This window comes from Pseudorca crassidens, chromosome 2 (assembly GCF_039906515.1).
Source record: "Pseudorca crassidens isolate mPseCra1 chromosome 2, mPseCra1.hap1, whole genome shotgun sequence".
In the NCBI taxonomy this organism is placed as follows: domain Eukaryota; kingdom Metazoa; phylum Chordata; class Mammalia; order Artiodactyla; family Delphinidae; genus Pseudorca; species Pseudorca crassidens.
Window position 1 is genome coordinate 22,658,448 of NC_090297.1, and position 22,135 is coordinate 22,680,582.

Genomic DNA, 22,135 nt, shown 5'->3' on the forward strand with positions numbered 1-22,135 from the left:
GATACCTCATTGTAGTTTTGATTTGCATTTCTCTAATAATTAGTGATGTTGAGCAGCTTTTCATGTGCTTGTTGGATATCTGTATGTCTTTGGAGAAATGTCTGTTGAGGTCTTCTGCCCATTTTTGGATGGGTTGTTTTTTTTTTTAATTTTGAGCTGTATGAGCTGTTTATATATTTTGGAGATTAATCCTTTGTCCAATGATTCATTTGCAAATATTTTCTCCCATTCTGAGGGTTGTCTTTTCATCTTGTTTATGGTTTCCTTTGCTGTGCAAAAGTTTTTAAGTTTCATTAGTTCCCATTTGTTTATTTTTGTTTTTATTTCCATTACTTTAGGAGGTGAATCAAAAAAGATCTTGCTGTGATTTATGTCAAAGAGTGTTCTTCCTATGTTTTCCTCTAAGAGTTTTATAGTGCCCGGTCTTACATTTAGGTCTCGAATCCATTTTGAGTTTACTTTTGTGTATGGTGTTAGGGAGCATTCTAATTTCATTCTTTTACACGTAGCTGTCCAGTTTTCCCAGCACCACTTATTGAAAAGCCTGTCTTTTCTCCACTGTATATCCTTGCCTCCTTTGTCATAGATTAGTTGTCCATAGATGCGTGGGTTTATCTCTGGGCTTTCTATCCTGTTCCATTGATCTATATTTCTGTTTTTGTGCCAGTACCATACTGTCTTGATTACTGTAGCTTTGTAGTATAGTCTGAAGTCAGGGAGTCTGATTCCTCTAGCTCCATTTTTTTCCCTCAAGACTGCTTGGGCTATTATTCAGGGTCTTTTGTGTCTCCATACAAATTTTAAGATTTTTTGTTCTAGTTCTGTAAAAACTGCCATTGGTAATTTGATAGGGATTGCATTGACTCTGTAGGTTGCTTTGGGTAGTATAGTCATTTTTATAATATTAATTCTTCCAATCCAAGAACATGGTATATCTCTCCATCTGTTGATATCATCTTTAATTTCTTTCATCAGTGTCTTATAGTTTTCTGCATACAGGTCTTTTGTCTCCCTAGGTAGGTTTATTCCTAGGTATTTTATTCATTTTGTTGCAGTGGTAAATGGGAGTGTTTCCTTAATTTCTCTTTCAGATTTTTCATCATTACTGTATAGGAGTGCAAGAAATTTCTGTGCATTAATTAGATTTCTGTGCATTAATTTTGTATCCTGCAGCGTTACCAAATTCATTGATTAGCTCTAGTAGTTTTCTGGTGGCATCTTTAGGATTCTTTATCTGCAAACAATGACAGTTTTACTTCTTCTTTTCCAATTTGTATTCCTTTTATTTCTTTTTCTTCTCTGATTGCCGTGGCTAGGACCTCCAAAACTATGTTGAATAATAGTGGTGAGAGTGGACATCCTTGTCTTGTTCCTGATCTTAAAGGAAATGCTTTCAGTTTTTCACCATTGAGAATGCTGTTTGCTGTGGGTTTGTCATATATGGCCTTTATTATGTTGAAGTAGGTTCCCCCTATGTCCACTTTCTGGAGAGTTTAAATGGGTGTTGAATTTTGTCAAAAGGTTTTACTGCATCTATTGATATGATCTTATGGTTTTTATTTTTCAGTTTGTTACTATGGTGTATTACATTGATTGATTTGTGTATATTGAAGAATCCTTGCATCCCTGGGATAAATCCCACTTGATCATCGTGTATGATCCTTTTAATGTGTTGTTGGATTCTGTTTGCTAGTATTTTGTTGAGGATTTTTGCATCTATATTCATGAGTGATATTGGTCTGTAATTTTCTTTTTTTGTAGTATCTTTGTCTGGTTTTGGTATCAGGGTGATGGTGGCCTCATAGAATGAGTTTTTGTGAGTTTTCCTTCCTCTGCAATGTTTTGGAAGAGTTTGAGAAGGATGGGTGTTAGCTCTTCTCTAAATGTTTGATAGAATTCACCTGTGAAGCCATCTGGTCCTGGACTTTTGTTTGTTGGAAGATTTTTAATCACAGTTTCAATTTCATTACTTGTGATTGGTCTGTTCGTATTTTCTGTTTCTTCCTGGTTCAGTCTTGGAAAGTTATACCTTTCTAAGAATTTGTCCATTTCTTCCAGGTTGTCCATTCTATTGGCATAGAGTTGCTTGTAGTAGTCTCTTAGGATGCTTTGTATTTCTGCGGTGTCTGTTGTAACTTCTCCTTTTTCATTTCTAATTTTATTGTTTTGAGTCTTCTCCCTCTTTTTCTTGATGAATATGGCTAATGGTTTATCAATTTTGTTTATCTTCTCAAAGAAGCAGCTTTTAGTTTTATTGATCTTTGCTGTTGTTTCTATTTCATTTATTTCTGCTCTGTTCTTTATGATTTCTTTCCTTCTGCTAACTTTGGGTTTTGTTTGTTCTTCTTTCTCTAGTTCCTTTAGGTGTAACATTAGATTGTTTATTTGAGATTTTTCTTGTTTCTTGAGGTAGGCTTGTATAGCTATAAACTTCCCTCTTAGAACTGCATTTGCTGCATGCCGTAGGTTTTGGATCGTCGTGTTTTCATTGTCATTTGTCTCTAGATATTTTTGGATTTCCTCTTGGATTTCTTCAGTGATCTTTTGGTTATGTAGTAACGTATTTTTTAGCCTCCATGTGTTTGTGATTTTATGTTTTTTTCCCTGTAATTGATTTCTAATCTCATAGCATTGTGGTTGGAAAAGATGCTTGATATGATTTCAGTTTTCTTCAATTTACTGAGGCTTGATTTGTGACCCAGGATATGATCTGTCCTGGAGAATGTTCTGTGTGCACTTGAGAAGAAAGTGTAATCTGCTGTTTTTGGATGGAATGTCCTATAAATATCAAGTAAATCTATCTTGTCTATTGTTTCATATAAAGCTTGTGTTTCCTTATTAATTTTCATTTTGGATGATCCGTCCATTGGTGTAAGTGAGGTAAGTCCCCCAGTATTATTGTGTTACTGTCAATTTCCTCTTTTATAGCTGTGTGTGGTTGCCTTATGTATTGAGGTGCTCCTATGTTGGGTGCATATATATTTATAATTGTTATATCTTCTTCTTGGATTGATCCCTTGATCATTATGTAGTGTCCTTCCTTGTCTCTTGTAACATTCTTTATTTTAAAGTCTATTTTATCTGATATGAGTATTGCTACTCCAGCTTTCTTTTGATTTCCGTTTGCATGGAATATCTTTTTCCATCCCCTTACAGTCTGTATGTGTCCCTAGGTCTGAAGTGTGTCTCTTGTAGACAGTATATATATGGGTCTTGTTTTTGTATCCATTCAGCAAGCCTATGTCTTTTGGTTAGAGCATTTAATCCATTCATGTTTAAGGTAATTATCGATATGTATGTTACTATTACCATTTTCTTAATTGTTTGGAGGCTTTTTCTGTAGATCCTTTTCTTCTCTTTTGTTTCCCACTTAGAGAAGTTCCTTTAGCATTTGTTGTAGAGCTGGTTTGGTGGTGCTGAATTCTCTTAGCTTTTGCTTGTGTGTAAAGGTTTTGATTTCTCCATAGAATCTGAATGAGATCCTTGCTAAGTAATCTTGGTTGTAGGTTCTTCCCTTTCATCACTTTAAGTATATCATGCCACTCCCTTCTGGCTTGTAGAGTTTCTGCTGAGAAATCAGCTGTTAACGTTATGGGAGTTCACTTGTATGTTATTTATCGTTTTTCCCTTGCTGCTTTCAATAATTTTTCTTTGTCTTTAATTTTTGCCAATTTGATTACTGTGTGTCTCGGCGTGTTTCTCCTTGGGTTTATCCTGTGTGGGACTCTCTGCACTTCCTGGACTTGGGTAGCTATTTCCTTTCCCATGTTAGGGAAGTTTTCAACTATAATCTCTTGAAACATTTTCTCGGGTCCTTTCTCTCTCTCTTCTCCTTCTGGGACCCCTATAATGCGAATATTGTTGCATTTAATGTTGTCCCAGAGGTCTCTTAGGCTGTCTTCATTTCTTTTCATTCTTTTTTCTTTATTCTGTTCCGCAGCAGTGAATTCCACCATTCTGTCTTCCAGGTCACTTATCCATTCTTCTGCCTTAGTTATTCTGCTATTGATTCCTTCTAGTGTAGTGTTCATTTCAATTATTGTATTGTTCATCTCTGTTTGTTTGTTCGTTAGTTCTTCTAGATCTTTGTTAAACATTTCTTGCATCTTCTCGATCTTTGCCTCCATTCTTTTTCCAAGGTCCTGGATCATCTTCACTATCATTATTCTGAATTCTTTTTCTGCAAGATTGCCTATCTCCATTTCATTTAGTTGTTCTTCTGGGGTTTTATCTTGTTCCTTCATCTGGAACATAGCCCTCTGCCTTTTCATCTTGTCTGTCTTTCTGTGAATGTGGCTTTTGTCCCACAGGCTGCAGGATTGTTGTTCTTCTTGCTTCTGCTGCCTGCCCTCTGAGTTGTTTTTCTTGTCTTTCTTATTCACAGATGCCAAAATTGAGAGAAAATGTTCCTTCTATAAACTGAGCTGTTAATTCATTACTGCAACCAGTATTTGTTGAGCATTTATATGTTAGGCCAAAGCAGTGTACAGGGTGGACACAGGCCCTATGCTCTGGAACTGACATTCTAGTCAGGAGAGACAGGCAATAAAACACATAAATGTATGAATTTCAGACAGTGATAAGTGCTATAAAGAAATTAAATAGGATCAAGAGTTAGACAATGTGGAATAACATGAAAAGTTGCTATTTTGGGGCTAGAATAGTCATGAAAATCCCCTCTGAGAAAGTGACATTTTAGCTGAAGCCTGCATAATGGGAAGGAGACAGCTACATGGAGCTCTGGCTGGGTGTTTTCACATGAATCCTTTCAGTTAATCCTCACATCACCATAAACTGGATGATGATATCCACCTTTAGGAAGCCATGTAACTTGCCAATTAAAAGCACTTGCTTTGCAATTAGACAAGTAGAATTTGTATCCTAGCTCGACCATGTACTAGCTGGATAACTTTAAACAAATCGCTCATCTCTGTAAGCCTCTGTTTCCTGTGTGTAAAATGGGGATAATACGACATACCACTGCAAGATTTGAGGGAGGATGGAGTGAAATGATGTCAGTAAAGCGCTTGGTGCATTCATAGACATTCAGTTAACATTAGTATACTTCCCGTGTCTCTCTCTTGTGGTCCAGAGTGTAGAATTTGAGTTTGGTAAATAATGAGAAATTGCTTCAAGTTTTCTGGCAGTGGTGATAAAGTGGCCTAATTAAAGCAATGGTTTTGGAAGATGGTTCCTAAAGCTGTATGCTGCACCTATTAAAGGAGAGGCTGCCTAGAGACAGGAATACGGCTACGGGAAGTCTGGGGGGTTACTTGTGAAGAACTGAGGTGTAGCCTGAGGAAACAAGAAGAAAGAGCTGCGTCAGGAGAGACAGTGATGGATGAACAGGACTTGGCTGTGAAGCGGACTACAAAGGAAGTCTGGGGACATTCCTTTAAGATTGTGCACACAATGAGCCAAGGATGTTTAGAAAAGAAGTACTTGCAGATGGGAGGGAACCCTTTAAGTTGTCACTACCATGGAAACAACCTAACTGTCTATCAGTAGGGAACATGTTTGTAAATTATGGTACCTCCAATTAAGGCAATTCTGTGCAGCCATTAAAAAAAGCTTCTGATGGGAATAATCTACGTGATAAATCGGTAAATGAAAAAATGCAGTGCAATATGGTATAAATAATATGCTACTGTTTATGGGAGGGAAAAGGGTTGTATGTACAGCTATGTATGAATAGGCTTATATGTGAATATACTAACTCTGAATGGGTACTTAGAAAAACAAAAACAAAAAACCACCAGTGGTGGCCTGGGATGAAGAGGCCTGGGATGCAGGCTGTGGTTAGGAGTGGGAGGGAGACCAACAATTCATTGATCTCCATTTTAAAGATTTAAAATTTTGTAGCATGTGCATATCAAAAAAAAATGTTTTTAATCGTTCAAAGTAAATTATTAAAAAAGTTGTTAGGGCCATCCTGACCACAGAAGCCCATGTTTGGTTTGAGTATAGCCCCTACAAAAAAGGGAAAGGAAGCAGTCATTTTAAAATATCCTAGCATGTAAGAGAAATACAGAGGCATTATGAAGTACAAGATAAAGCATGTGGGCTTTGGAGTTAGAGAGACCTGGATCTTCATTCCAACACTTGCTAGTTTCATGACCTTCAGCAAGTCACTTAACCTCTGAGCCTTAGCCTTCTCTTCTGAAAAATACCTTTTTAAGGTCACTGAGATAAAGATAATATTTGCCTGGCACATAGTGGCTATTCCAAAATGGTAGATATTATATTGTTATACATCTAAGACAGTCAGCCAAGATACAAATTACTTCTTATTGACTAGACAGTGGAGTATAGTGAGGAAAAGTATTGACTTTGGAATTAGATTTTCTGGGTTTGAACCTGCTCCATCACTTACTAGTGTGCAGTCAAGTTACTGAATCACTGTGTGCCTCAGTTTCCTCATTTGTAAAATGAGGCTAATAATAGTTGTACCTCATAGGGTTGTTGAGAGGAATAAATGAGTTAATGTACATAAAATGTGAGTTTCACAATGTGCATTTCAAATTAAGTTGTCACTACCATGGAAACAATCTAAATGTCCTTCAATAGGGAGCAGGTTAAATAAATTATAGTACATCCCATTAAGGTAATGCTTTACAGTTATTTTTAAAAGCTTCTGCTGGGAATATCTACGTGATAAACTGGTAAATGAAAAAGCTCAGTGCAGTATGCTGTAAATAATTTGTAGAAAAAGTGCCTGGCACATAATAAGCACCAGATAATTATTTGCTATTGTTATTGTTTATTTACTATAATTATTTCTGCTTGTGTTTTTATTATCTTTCCAGACAAGTAAACCTGAGAACCTTTTTTTTTTTTTTTTTTTTTTTTGCGGTACGCGGGCCTCTCACTGTTGTGGCCTCTCCCGTAGCGGAGCACAGGCTCCGGACGCGCAGGCTCAGCGGCCATGGCTCACAGGCCCAGCCACTCCGCGGCATGTGGGATCTTCCCGGACCAGGGCACGAACCCGTGTCCCCTGCATCGGCAGGCGGACTGAGAACCTTTTTTTAATCCATCCATAATTCCTACATTTTGGGACATGGCGAGAGGAGGTGGGGAGCCAGAATAGGGTTTTACTGTTTGCATATATGTGCATGTATGTGTACCTGAGGTAACATTTACATACAGTGATATGCACAGACGTTAAGAGTTCAGTTTTTTGTTTGTTTGTTTTTTTGTGGTACGCGGGCCTCTCACTGTTGTGGCCTCTCCCGTTGTGGAGCACAGGCTCCGGACGCGCAGGCTCAGCGACCATGGCTCACAGGCCCAGCTGCTCCGCGGCATGTGGGATCCTCCCGGACCGGGGCACGAACCCGTGTCCCCTGCATCGGCAGGCGGACTCTCAACCACTGCGCCACCAGGGAAGCCCAAGAGTTCAATTTTTTATTGGTTTTGACGAATGTATCTACCTGTGTAACCAAGACACATTTGGGTTCAGAACATTTTCATCACTCCTGAAACTTTCTTCATAGCCTTTGCCAGTCCATCCCTATCCCTCTAGGCAGCCACTGCTCTGATTTCTGTTATCATAGCTTAGTTTTACCTGTTCTTGGACTTCATATAAATGGAAGTATACAGTCATACCCTTTTGTGTCTGAACATGTTTTTCAGATTCATCCATGTTATATGAATCCATAGTTCACTGTTTTTTATTGTTGAGTAGTATTCCATTGTATGAATATACCACAATTTGTTTATCCTTTCATTTGTTGATGGACAGTTGAGTTGATTCCAGTTGGGGGCAAATATGGATAAAGCTGCTTTAAACATTCATGTGAGAGTCTTTCTGTGGACATATGTTTTCACTTATCTTGGGTAAACACCTAAGAGTGGAACTGCTGTGTCATAGGATAAAGGGATGGTTAACTTTATAAGCAACTGAAAGCTACAGTACCATTTTGAGAAAACACTGGTAAGAAAAGAGACCCCATGTGGAAAGAGTGTTAAGTTGGAAATCATAACAATGTCTCCTCCCTCTTCCACCTTCTTCAGAGACAGAAAAGGAGGAGGAAGGGGGTGGGAGGGAGGTAGAAAAAAATAGATTCTTAGGGTTAGTAGAGGAGGAGCTTTTCAAAAAGATTTAGCCCTCTTGGCACGCAAATTCTTTTTTTTTTGGATTAAAAAAATTGTTATTGACATATAGTTGATTTACAATGTTGTGTTTCGGTGTACAGCAAAGTGATTCAGTTATACATACATGTATATATCTGTTCTTTAGATTCTTTTCCATTATAGGTTATTACAAGGTATTGAGTATAGTTCCCTATGCTATACAGTAAGTCCTTGTTGGTTATTTTATATATAATAGTGTGTATATTTTAATCCCAAACTCCTAATTTATCCCTCCCCCCAACCCTTTCCCCTTTGGTAACCATAAGTTTGTTTTCTATGTCTGTGAGCCTATTTCTGTTTTATAAATAAGTTCATTTGTATCATTTTTTTAGATTCCACATATAAGTGATATCATATGGTATTTGTCTTTCTCTGTCTGACTTGCTTCACTTGATAATCTCTACGTCCATCCATGTTGCTACAAATGGCATTATTTCATTCTTTTTAATGGTTGAGTAATAGTCCATTGTGTATATATTGGCACACAAATTCTTAATAACAACTTATAATGTGCTTTTATTTCTAAAATCTCTTTTGATCTTCACAGCAGTGCTACAGTGGAGGCAGAGCACATCTTACAGGGTAGCCTGTTATAAAAATGAGAAAACTAAAGCTCAGAAAAGTCAGAATGACTTGCCCAAGGTTCCACAGCCAGCCACTGTCTGAGCTGGGACCTGAACCCCAATCTTCAGACAGGAAGTCTTTGCCCTCAGTCCTAGTTCAAGCACTTATTAGCATAGAACCTTGGCAAATTATTATTTTTTTAAGGTTTCTTTTTATTTAATTAATTTATTTACTTTTATGTTTTTGGCTGCATTGGGTCTTAGTTGTGGCACACTGGATCTTTTGTTGCAGCACATGGGCTTCTCTCTAGTTGTGGTGTGCAGGCTCCAGGGCACATGGGCTCTGTAGTTTGTTGCACGTGGGCTCTCTAGTTGAGGTGCATGAGCTCAGTAGTTGTGGCGCACAGGCTTAGTTGCCCTGTGGCATGTGGGATCTTAGTTCCCTGACCAGGGATCGAACCCGCATCCCCTGAATTAGAAGGTGGATTCTTTACCACTGGGCCACCAGGGAAATCCCTTTGGAAAATTATTTAACCTCTCTGGACCTCACTTTTCTGAACTATACAGTGAGTATAATAATATACAGTGAGTACCTACTTCAGATACTGAGAGGTGTGATTGAGGTAATAGTTGCATTATGTGCTTGGCATATAGTACAAGTGCAATAAATGTTAGCTGAGTCTGAATCTAAGGTAGATAAATATGTCTGGGCTGAAGAAAGTGTTAGTAAACTAGCCAATAATATGCCTGGTATGAGGGTGACGTGTATGAAAGACTTAGGTGACACAATCATGTTCCCTCTCTTTGTTTTGTCCATATTCCTACCTGGAAGTGAATCCAGCCAGGGACTCTTCTCTTTTCTAATTCTCTTCTCCTCCTTCTGCCCTCCCCACAGTATCTCAAAGTTTTGCCTCAATGAAATGTGGCCCTGCTCATAAAAAAGTTGGAGGCCTCTGCTTATAATGCAAATGACTTATATAAAGAGGTGGAGAAGGATGGTAACCTAGCACATTGCTTGCTGCAGAATTCTTTATGAAAATAATCGCAATTCTCTAAATGCCCCTCTGAGTCAGTGTACAATACCAGTAGTTTTGAGTCCTTGGGCAAATCACTCGCTTTCTCTGAGCCTGAGTCTTACCTGGGAGTGCTAATAAGCTTCTGCCTTTTCTATTTATATTCATAGGGCTTGTGTAAGCATCAAAAAAGAAAGTTTTGAAAGCCATTTATGAGCTATAAAATGCTGTATACATGTGCATAGCTATTGTCACTCTTGTTGAACCTGTGGTTACACTCCTGCCTCCTTTTTCTCATCCACTCCTGTCACTGACCCAGTGCTGGGGAAACTGGACTTGTCCAACTATTTTAGAAGGAGCTTTGTTCCCAGGGGATTAATTTTATTAATTAAGAGATTACTGTAAGGGAATTGGATTTTTGCTTTAGAACGTGCAGCTGCAGAGCAAAGCTGCATCTACAACATTTGCCCATGAGGTTTCCTAAGAGGCATGGTGACGAGTTGTGTCTCCTTCTGCAGACTGACGACAGCAACGGGGACTTGGACCCAGGAGTCTTGCTGACAGCTCAGACCATCACATCTGAGACCACCAGCAGCACCACCACAACTCAAATTACCAAGGTAACAGACAGCTAGAAATTCCTTCTGAAATCCAGTGGCATGCCAAGCTTGCTGCCTCTCTGCAAGAACCCTGGTCCATAAGCAAGGGTTTTCAGCTTCTTCCCTACTGAGCCAAATTTTTCCCAGTGTCCCTGGTGAAAAGGCCCTGTTGCTTTCCCCAGCAATAAACCCAGGGAGACCCTGAGCATCCCTGTCTACTTCATGGTCTCATTAAAGTCACATGTGGTTGTTCTCTTTACACATTCGTCTGTCTCCCTGGTCAGTGAGTCCCCTGTCTGGCTGTGGAGGTCAGCCTAAAAATTCAGTTTAAAAAGTCAGACGCAGAGTTCGCGTCTCCCCACAACTAGGGTGCCTGCCGAATGCTGGTGTGGGACCCTGATGCCCAAGGAGATGGGAAGAACCCCCAAGCGAACCGGTAGGATGTGGTGAGACTGAGGGGGGAGGAGAAGTGGAGGCTGGACAGGACCAGCGCCCCTGAGGGGTGGCTGAGAAGGGGGAGGGGTTCTGATGCCTGGAGGGACCCTCGGGGTCTCAGGTCAGGGGGGAGCATGCCCAGCGTTTCCCCTGCCCAATGGGCCGGGGAAGTCTGCCTGGCTCTTGGGCAGCTCCTACGCCCTCAGAGGTCCCCTCTGGGCTGGGTTGGTCCTGGGGTCGTAGGAGGGAGGCCAGGAGAGAACAGGAGAGGCAGGTGGGAGGGACCCTCCAGGACCGGAGGATCAGGAAAGGAGCAAAGGGTGTTTGCCCCGCCCACTCGAGCCCAGGAAGCCAAGGGGGTTCACTGCCCTCTGAGACCAGAGGCAGGAGGCAGGAGGCACTGGGCCCCTTCTGTTCTGTTGAGCCTAGGCCCCACCATGCCTCCTTCCTTCCTAGGGCCTTTTCCAGCCCTGTGGGTCCTAAGCATAGGCCCCGCCCACCACCCAAACCTCGCCCCTGCTTAGGCCCGCCCTCCACAGCCAAGGCCTTTTTCCACTTTTTTTCTCCTCTTTTTTACTATTATGGTTCTGTTTTACCTTCCAGTTGTTGTTTCATCTATATTTTTATTTTTATATTTTTTCTAACATATCTGTTAGTTACCTCGTCTAATTTTATTTTTTACTTTGTTATTGTTCTCCTTTTTTTTTTTTTTTGCCGCCTGGCATGGGCTTGTGGGATCTTGGTTCATGAGCCAGGGGTTGGGCTGAAGTGCCTGCGGTGGGAGCTCTGAGTCCAAACTACTGGACTAACAGAGAGCCTCAGACCCCAGGGAACATTCATCAGAATGAGGTCTCCCTGAGGTCCTCATCTCAGCACCAAGACCCAGCTCTACCCAACAGCCTACAAACTCCAGTGTTGGAAGCCTCAGTCCAAACAACCAGTAAGACAGGAACACAATCCCACTCATAAAAAAAAGAAAATAAAAAATAAGACAGCAGGGCTTCCCTGGTGGCGCAGTGGTTGAGAGTCCACCTGCCAATGCAGGGAACGTGGGTTCATGCCCCAGTCCAGGAGGATCCCGCATGCTGTGGAGTGGCTGGGCCCATGGGCCGTGGCTGCTGAGCCTGCGCGTCTGGAGCTTGTGCTCCGCAACAGGAGAGGCCACAACAGTGAGAGGCCCGCACACCACTAAAAAAAGAGACAGCAAAAAAATATGTCACAGATGAAGGAGCAAGGTAAAAACCTACAAGACCAAATAAATGAAGAGAAAAGAGGCAATCTACCTGAAAAAGAAATCAGAGTAATGATAGTAAAGATGATCCAGAATGTCGGAAATAGAATGGAGGCACGGATTGAGAAAATACAAGAAATGTTAAGCAAAGATCTGGAAGAACTAAAGAAAAAACAAACAGAGATGAACAACACAATAACTGCAATGAAAAATACACTAGAGGGTATCAGTAACAGAATAACTGAGGCAGAAGAATCAATAAGTGAGCTGGAAGACAGAATGGTGGAAATAACTGCCGAGGAGCAGAATAAAGAAAAAAGAATGAAAAGAATTGAAGACAATCTCAGAGACCTCTGGGATAACACCAAATGCACCAACATTCGAATTATAGGAGTCCCAGAAGAAGAAGAGAAATAGAAAGGGTCTGAGAAAATATTTCAAGAGATTATAGTGGAAAACTTCCCTAACATAGGAAAGGAAATTGTCACCCAAATCCAGGAAGCACAGAGAGTCCCATACAGGATAAACCCTAGGAGAAACACACCAAGACACATTAATCACATTAATCAAACTAACAAAAATTAAATTCAAAGAAAAAATATTAAAAGCAGCAAGGGAAAAACCAAAAATAACCCACAAAGGAATCCCCATTAGGTTATCAGCTGATTTTTCAGCAGAAACTCTGCAGGCCAGAAGGGAGTGGCAGGATATACTTAAAGTGATGAAAGAGAAAAACCTACAACCAAGATTACTCTACCCAGCAAGTATCTCATTCAGATTCGAGGGAGAAATCAAAAGCTTTTCAGACAAGCAAAAGCTAAGAGAATTCAGCACCACCAAACCAGCTTTACAACAAATGCTAAAGAAACTTCTCTAGGTGGGAAACACAAGAGAAGAAAAAGACCCACAAAAACAAACCCCAAACAATTAAGAAAATGGTAATAGGGGGCTTCCCTGGTGGTGCAGTGGTTAAGAATCCACCTGCCAATGCAGGGAACGCGGGTTCAAGCCCTGGTCCGGGAAGATCCCACATGGTGCAGAGCAACTAAGCCCGTGCGCCACAACTACTGAGCCTGCGTTCTAGGGCCTTCGAGCCACAGCTACTGAGCCCACACACCACAACTACTGAAGGCTGCACACCTAGGGCCCATTGCTGTGCAACAAGAGAAGCCACCACAATGAGAAGCCTGTTGACACAATTAGAGAAAGCCTGTGCGCAGCAATGAAGACCCAACGCAGCCAAAAATAAATATATAAAATAAATAAATTTAAAAAAAGAGAAAATGGTAATAGGAACATACATAATAACCTTAAATGTAAATGGATTAAATGCCCCATCCAAAAGACACAGACTGGCTGAATAGATACAGAAACAAGACCCATATATATGCTGTCTACAAGAGACCCACTTCAGACCTAGGGACACGTACAGACTGAAAATGAGGGGATGGAAAAAGATATTCCATGCAAATGGAAATCAAAAGAAAGCCGGAGTATCAATACTCGTATCAGATAAAATAGACTTTAAAATAAAGACTGTTGCAAGAGATAAGGAAGGACACTGCATAATGATCAAGGGATCAATCCAAGAAGATGATATAACAATTATAAATGTTTATGCACCCAACATAGGAGCACCTCAATACATAAGGCAAGTGCTAACAACCAGGAAAGTGGAAATAGACAGTAACACAATAATAGTATGGGACTTTAACACCCCACTTACACCAATGGACATATCATCCAAACAGAAAATAACTAAGGAAACACAAGCTTTAAATGATAAAATAGACCAGGTAGATTTAATTGATATTTATAGAACATTCCACCCAGAAGTGGAAGAGTACACTTTCTTCTCAAGTGCACATAGAACATTCTCCAGGATAGATCACATTGGGTCACAAATCAAGCCTTGGAAAATTTAAGAAAATTGAAATCATATCAAGTATCTTTTCTGACCACAATGCTATGAAATTGGAAATAAACTACAGGAAAAAAAACTGTAAAAACCACAAATACTTGGAGGCTAAAAAATGTGTCACTAAATAACCAAGACATCACTGAAGAAATCAAAGAAGAAATAAAAAAATACATAGAAACAAATGACAATGAAAACACAGTGACCCAAAACCTATGAGATGCAGCAAAAGCAGTTCTAAGAGGGAAGTTTATAGCAATTCAGTCTCACCTCAAGAAATAGAAAAATCTCAAATAAACAACCTAACCCTACACCTAAATCAATGAGAGAAAGAAGAACAAAGAAAACCCAAAGTCAGTAGAAGGAAAGAAATCATAAAGATCAGAGCAGAAGTAAATGAAATAGAAATGAAGAAAACAGTAGCAAGGATCAATAAAACTGAAAGCTGTTTCTTTGAGAAGATAAACAAAATAGATAAACCCTTAGCCAGACTCACCAAGAAAAAAAGGGAGAGGATGCAAATCAATAAAATAAATGAAAAAAGGAGAAATCACAGCTGACACCACAGAAATACAAAGGATTATAAGAGACTACTACAAACAACTATATGCCAATAAAATTGACAACCACAAAGAAATGGACAAATTCTTAGAAAGGTACAATTTTCCAAGACTGAACCAGGAAGAATTAGAAAATATAAACAGACCTATCACAAGTAATGAAATTGAAATTGTAATTAAAAATCCTCCAACAAACGAAAGTCCAGGACCAGATGGCTTCACAGCCGAATTCTATCAAACATTTAGAGAAGAGCTAACACCGATCCTTCTCAAACTCTCCAAAAATATTGCAGAGGAAGGAACACTCCCAAATTCATTCTACGAGGCTACCACCACCCTGAAACCAAAACCAGAAAAAGATATCACAAAAAAAATTACAGACCAATATCAGTGATGAACATAGATGCAAAAATCCTGAACAAAATACTAGCAAACAGAATCCAACAACATATTGAAAGGATCAGACACCATCATCAAGTGGGATTTATCCCAGGGATGCAGGAATTCTTCAGTATACGCAAATCAATCAATGTGGTACACCATATTAGCAAATTAAGGAATAAAAACCATATGATCATCTCAATAGATGCAGAAAAAGCTTTTGACAAAATTCAACATCCATTTATGATTAAAAACTCTCCAGAAAATGGGCATAGAGGGAAACTACCTCAACATAATAAAGGCCATATATGACAAACCCACAGCAAACATCATACTCAATGGTGAAAAACTGAAAGCATTTCTACTAAGATCAGGAACATAAAAAAAAAAAATCAGGAGATAGGGAGGGTGGGAGGGAGGGAGACGCAAGAGGGAAGAGATATGGGAACATATGTATATGTATAACTGATTCACTTGGTTATAAAGCAGAAACTAACACATCATTGTAAAGCAATTATACTCCAATAAAGATGTAAAATAAAAATCAGAAATGTCTGGCATTCCTATACACTAACAAGGAAAAATCAGAAAGGGAAAATAAGGAACAATCCCATTTACCATCGCAACAAAATGAATAAAATGCCTAGGAATAAACCTACCTAAGGAGGCGAAAGACTTGTACTCAGAAAACTATAAAACACTGATAAAAGAAATCAAAGATGACATAAACAGATGGAGAAATACACCATGTTCTTGGATTGGAAGAATCAATATTGTGAAAATGACTGTAGTACCCAAAGCAATCTACAGATTCAATGCAATCCCCGTCAAACTACCAATGGCATTCTTCACAAAATTAGAACAAAAAACTTTACAGTTCGTATGGAGACACAAAGACCCCAAATAGCCAAAGCAATCTTGAGAAAGAAAAACAGAGCTGGAGGAATCAGGCTCCCCAACTTCAAACTAAATTACAAAGCTATAGTAATCAAGACAGTATGGTACTGGCACAAAAACAGAAATATAGATCAATGGTACAGGATAGAAAGCCCAGAGATAAACCCACGCACATATGGTCACCTGATCTTTGACAAAGGAGGTAAGAACATACAACAGAGAAAAGACAGTCTCTTCAATAAGTGGTGCTGGGAAAACTGGATAGCTACATGTAAAAGAGTGAAATTAGAACACTCCCTAATACAATACACAAAAATAAACTCAACAAACAAACAAACTCCAAATGGATTAAAGACCTAAATGTAAGACCAGACACTATAAAACTCAGAGGAGAACAGGAAAAACACTCTTTGACATAAACCACAGCAAGATCTTTTTTGACCCACCTCCTAGAGAAATGGAAATAAAAACAAAAATAAACAAATGGGACCTAAGTAAACTTAAAAGCTTTTGCACAGCAAAGGAAACCATAAACAAGACAAAAAGACAACCCTCAAAATAGGAGAAAATATTTGCAAATGAAACAATGGACAAAGGATTAATCTCCAAAATATACAACCAGCTCATGGAGCTCAATACAAAAAAAAACAAACAATTCAATTAAAAAAATAGGTGGAAGACCTAAATAGACATTTCACCAGAGAAGACATACAGATGGCCAAGAGGCACATGAAAAGATGCTCAACATCACTTACTATTAGAGAAATGCAAATCAAAACTACAATGAGGTATTACCTCACACTGGTCAGAATGGCCATTATCAAAAAATCTAGAAACAATAAATGCTGGAACGGGTGTGGTGAAAAGGGAACCCTCCTCCACTGTTGGTCAGAATGTAAATTGATACAACCACTATGGAGAACAGTATGGAGGTTCCTTAATAAACTAAAAAAAAGAACTACCCTATGATCCAGCAATCCCACTACTGGGCATATACCCTGAGAAAACCATAATTCAAAAAGAGACACGGGGACTTCCTTGGTGGCGCAGTGGTTAAGAATCTGCCTGCCAATGCAGAGGACATGGGTTCGAGCCCTGGTCTGGGAAGATCCCACATGTCACGGAGCAACTAAGCCCAAGCCTGCGCTCTAGAGTCCCTGAGCCACAATTACTGAACCCATGTGCCACAACTACTGAAGCCCATGTGCCTAGAGCCCGTGCTCCACAGCAAAAGAAGCCACCGCAATGAGAAGCCCACGCACCTCAACAAAGAGTAGCCCCACTGGCTGCAACTAGAGAAAGCCTGCGCGCAGCAACGAAGACCCAATGCAGCCATAAATAAATAAATAAACAAAAAAACCAAAAAGAGACATGTGCCACAGTGTTCACTGAAGCACTATTTACAATAGCCAGAGCATGGAACCAACCTAAATGTCCGTCGACAGATGAATGGATAAAGAAGATATGGCACATATATACAATGGAATGTTAGCCATAAAAAGAAATGAAACTGAGTTATTTGTAGTGAGGTGGATGGACCTAGAGTCTGTCATACAGAGTGAAGTAAGTCAGAAAGCGAAAGACAAATACTGTATGCTAACACATATATATGGAATCTAAAAAAAAAAAAATGGTACTGATGAACCTAGTGGCAGGGCAGGAATAAAGACATAGACATAGAGAATGGACTTGAGGATGTGGTGGGGGAGGGGAAGCTGGGGTGAAGTGAGAGTAACATCAACGTATATACACTACCGAATGTAAACTAGTTAGCTAGTGGAAAGCAGCAGCATAGCACAGGGAGATCAGCTCGGTGCTTTGCGATGACCTAGAGGGGTGGGATAGGGAGTGGGGGAGGGATATGGGCATATATGTATGCATATGGCTAATTCACTTTGTTGTACAACAGAAACTAACACAGTATTGTGAAGCAATTATACTCCAATAAAGATCTATTAAGAAAAAAGTCCGTTTAAGGGCAGGTGTTGTTGGTATTATTAAGCAACCATATTTTCCAAGCCAAATAGCAGAACTCAGGGTCTCACGAAGAATTTTTATGTCATGTCCAGGATCAAGGCCATGGGAACTGTAGTTTGGATGCTAAAATATTGAAATTATTAGAATATTGTTTATGGGGGCAAGAGGGACAAAGTATCTAAAATTGGGACTACTCCCAGAAAATCAGAGACAATCCATGTTGGCGGTAGCACTAGATGAAAAAGCATTTTCTTGTAAATAAGAAATCTAGATTGCTGACCAAGCTCCATCATCCACACACAGATAGCTGGAAGCCAGTTACTTAATATGTCTAGACCATGGTTTCCTCATCTGTGAAGTAGGGAAACCTGCCTACCCTGGGGGGATTATTTGAGGGCCTTTTGACATCAGTAATATGAAAATGTCTTAAAATAAAGAGCCTAATTTCAAGCTTCATGACATTTTTTGTTCATAGTCTTCTGATTTGTTTGCCTCTTGAAAACAATCAAAATATATAGGAAAAGAGCAAACAGGAACACCTGTTTTGTTTACTCACAGAAATTCTTTGGTGTTTGGGAGGAAGAAAAAGGTAAAAATAAATAATAGAGAATTATGACTTTCTGTTTAGTTTATTAAAGGTTTTAGCAATACTAGGGAATAGGCGTGTGCTCATTTTAGCAGGTCCAGCCAAGATTTTGAACAAGTGTGTGAGAAAGCTCCCCTATTCAGTACCCAGCAGCAGATTAAAATTTGGAGTATAGTTTTCAGACTAATTTCTTGCTGTTGTTTTGTTTCGCTGTTTGGGTTTTTCTTTCTTTCTTTCTCATATGGTCACCTCCCTTTTGTTTCAGACTGTAAAAGGTGGGATTTCAGAGACCCGGATTGAAAAGCGAATTGTGATCACAGGAGATGCCGATATTGACCATGATCAGGTGGGAATGCTGAGATCCTGGGCATGGGAGAGGTTCTGGGGAAGGATCACTGATGGACACCGAAACTGGCTTGCAAAAGATAACAGCTTACGGGGCTTCCCTGGTGGCACAGTTGTTGAGTGTCCGCCTGCCGATGCAGGGGACACGGGTTCATGCCCCGGTCCGGGAAGATCCCACATGCCGCGGAGCGGCTGGGCCCGTGAGCCATGGCCGCTGAGCCTGAGAGTCCGGAGCCTGTGCTCCACAACGGGAGAGGCCACAACAGTGAAAGGCCTGCGTACCGCCAAAAAAAAAAAAAAAAGATAACAGCTTTATCTCCAAGGGGGCTCCTTAGCTAGCTCTTAATCGAGAAGAAGGACAAAGGGAGTCGGATCACTGAGGCCTGTGGGATGGGGGCCATAGATTGGAGAAGCAGGGAAGTGTAATGCAAAGAACATGGGCTTTACACTCAAATCCTAGTTCTTACCATATTCTAGCCCTAACTCCCTAGGCCTCTGTTTCCTCATCTATAAGATAGCATCTTCCTTCAAGGTTGTGAGAATCAAGTGAGATACAGATGTACATTGTGGGGCATGTGGTGGGCTCCAAGTAAATAGAGCTGTTGCTGTTCAGTGGATATCATGTACCCAAACCTGTGCTGGAGACAGTAGATGATATCAAACCAACATGTAGTCTCTACCCTCAGAGGGGCGAGCTAGAAGGGACACAGTGTCATGGGGCTGGAACTCAGGAGACCTGGAACTTAATTTCTGTCCTAGATCTATCACTAACTTGTTGTATGACCCTGGGCAAATCACTTTACCTCCCATATATATATATTTTTTTGTTCTCTCCTAAAAGAGAGTAGGTTGATCTAGCTAATTTCTGGGCCCTCTGAGTGCTAAAATTCTATGCTTTTATGTTAATTAGGTGCTAATTGTGTGCTTCGAGCAATTAGCAAATAATAAGGTCAGGATTAATGTTCCCAATTCTCTGCTGGGTGAGGTTAGAACAGTAAAGCTACAGAGAAGCGGGGGTGGAAGAGACTGCATGTAAATGCTTCTGGAATCATTGACAGGAGTGCTGGAGCAATAGTTCTGTGGCCTTTATGCTGATATGCTGAGTGCCTTAAAAAGAAGAAATAGACTGAGCGGCAGTGCTGACAGTTCCCTTGGTAGCAGGGTTGAGACTTACAGCTGAGAACACCGGGCTGAGGGTCCCAGCAACAAGGCTGCAAAAAGCCCAAGTGGGAGGCCTTGCAGTCTGTTTGCCCCAGCGCAAGGGATGCTGCTGTGTTACCAGCCTGCACTCACCTACGCGGCCTGATGTGATCTGAGCCCCTGCCACGTGCTTCATCTGTGCTAGATGGCATAGGAAGGTGTTTTGGCTTTGGAGTGAGACAGACCTGGGTTGAATCCTGACTCTGCAACTTACTGGTTGTGTGTCCTTGAGCAAGTTATTTTACTTCTCTGAGCTGTGGTTTTGCCCTCTGTAAAATAAAGATTATCATAGGTTTCTTTCAGGGTTATTGGGACAAAAGGACAAGCATACTTGATAGCTCAGAGAGGTGCTCCAGTGTCCCTCAGTCTCTGAGACACGAGGGACATGTGGAAGGGATAAGATGTGGTGCACTCTGGATGGGGAGTGGGCACTTTAAGAAGGTGCAGGCTGTCAGAGAGAGAGGGGTGTAGGCCAGAGTAACCAGAGAGGGGGCTTGGGCTGGGCCTTGAAGCGTGAGCAGACTGGTTGAGCAAACAAGCTGAGAGGATGAGCAGGGGCCTGTAGAGGTAGCGGTGCCAAGAACGGCTTTCATGGAGTCGAGACCAAAAGAGGGATCTCCCTTCTTCCCATCCCTCCTAGAAGTAGTCTTAACAGCCAGGGTTAACAGTCAGCTGGTCAAATCTAGCTAGAGTCCTTTTTGATGGAGGCCTGTCACTGAGAATCCCATGCCACCATCCCCCAAAGCCTGTGTTGGGCTCTTCCACCTTGGGGTGCTCTGAGCTTGAGGCTCAGCGACTTGCAGCCCAAGGGGAGTAGTCGTGTCATTGTTCTTCTTTGACTTTCCCTCTGCTCCCTTCAGCTTTTCTAAAATGATCAAAACTCCTCCAGATACTAAAATAGGGTCGTCATCCCCTCCACCTCCCTCTGAAACTAAAAAACAGTGTGGCAAAGAGGAAAGTCTGATAGACTCAAGTGAAAATCCCCATTGTGTTACTTACTAGCTGTGAAACGGTAAGCACTTTAACCACTGAACCTCGGTTTCCACGTCTAAAATATGAAATTAAGGATACTGCCTTAATTCATTGAGTTGTTGTAAAGATCAAGTAAATCATAATAAGTAATGTACTTAGGCCAGTATGTGGCATGTCATGGCCCTCCCACTCTTTCTTCCTTTCTTGTCTCTACTTTAGCCAGAGACATCTCTTCCTTCTTGTAGCTGCTTCGCTAGTTTCCTCTCCTGTCCTGAGCTTCCCGGTTACCCTACGCTGAACACAGATTTCACTTTGTTCTTCAGACTCCCTTTCTTGAGTGAATCTTCCCAGAGCCACCAGGCTGTCAGCCCTCAAGGCCCTCCCTGATTCCTTGGAGACAGCTCTAAGCTCTCCCTGTGTCTGTGTTTTCAGTCCAGGAGCCTCCCTAAGCAGGATAGGGTGGGTACGGCCATCGTCAGCTTGGCTTAGCCTACATGCTGCTCTGGTTCTGTAGACAGAAAGATTGAACTTGCCAGAGAAATGGTGTCCTATGACCCCTGCCTTTTTCACCAGCCAGGCTGCTTTCTGCCTGATGGACGTTGTTTCTGTCTTTCTCAGGTCCTCGTACAGGCCATCAAGGAGGCAAAGGAGCAGCACCCAGACATGTCAGTGACCAAGGTGGTCGTCCATCAGGAAACCGAGATCTCTGAGGAGTGAGCTCAGGTACGGGCCGTGCGTGTGGAGTGGAGCCGTCCCCCCAGAGGAGTCCACGCTGGGACTTGATAAACCGAAGGCAGAGGAAGGCTGAGGAGGAGGATGTGGGAGGTCATTAAGTGTCTGGCTCCAACTAAAGCAGCTAGGTCTCCTCCTGCCCTCAGCAGTGCCAGCAGTGACGGGGTGCAAGAGATACACCAAGCGTGGATGTAAATCCCACCCACCTTTTGAATCTGCACGCATCCTCCAGCTTCTCCACCTCACCTCCCCCCACTTCTCCCTGCTGCTCTACTCTCTGCTGTCACAAGTCTCTCTGAGCCTAGACCTGGGAGGGCCAGAGGAGAAGAACAAAACCAAGAAAAGCAGCGCTAGCTGTCTGGAAATGAGGGTTTGGGGGATAGGAAAGAAAGGGCTGAAGCTCTGGGGCCAGACTAGAGAGTTGGAAGCAAGATAGCTGCTTTTTGGGAGCCAGGGTTCCAGACAAAGTCATGCCTACAAGTAGTTTACAAATAACGTGAAGAAGCCATCAATCACCAGGTAGGACGGGGCCCTGTAAAACCGCTCAGGCCCTGACTGTCACTTGTGGCCACAAGAACTTGGCACCGGGACTGGGT

At 41.3% G+C, this 22,135-nt stretch overlaps 1 protein-coding gene across 22 annotated transcripts in view; it reads left to right on the forward strand.

Annotated features, from left to right (window-relative positions):
* EPB41 (erythrocyte membrane protein band 4.1) overlaps positions 1-22,135 on the forward strand; it is a 206,200-nt gene that overhangs the window by 181,223 nt on the left and 2,842 nt on the right. For all 22 annotated transcript variants that reach the window (XM_067725137.1, XM_067725113.1, XM_067725112.1 and 19 more), the window contains 3 exons: positions 10,225-10,326; positions 18,556-18,636; positions 21,426-21,530. In XM_067725137.1, coding sequence (XP_067581238.1) covers positions 10,225-10,326; positions 18,556-18,636; positions 21,426-21,524 — 282 coding nt within the window. In that variant the 3' untranslated portion in view covers positions 21,525-21,530. The remainder of the gene's footprint in view (positions 1-10,224; positions 10,327-18,555; positions 18,637-21,425; positions 21,531-22,135) is intronic.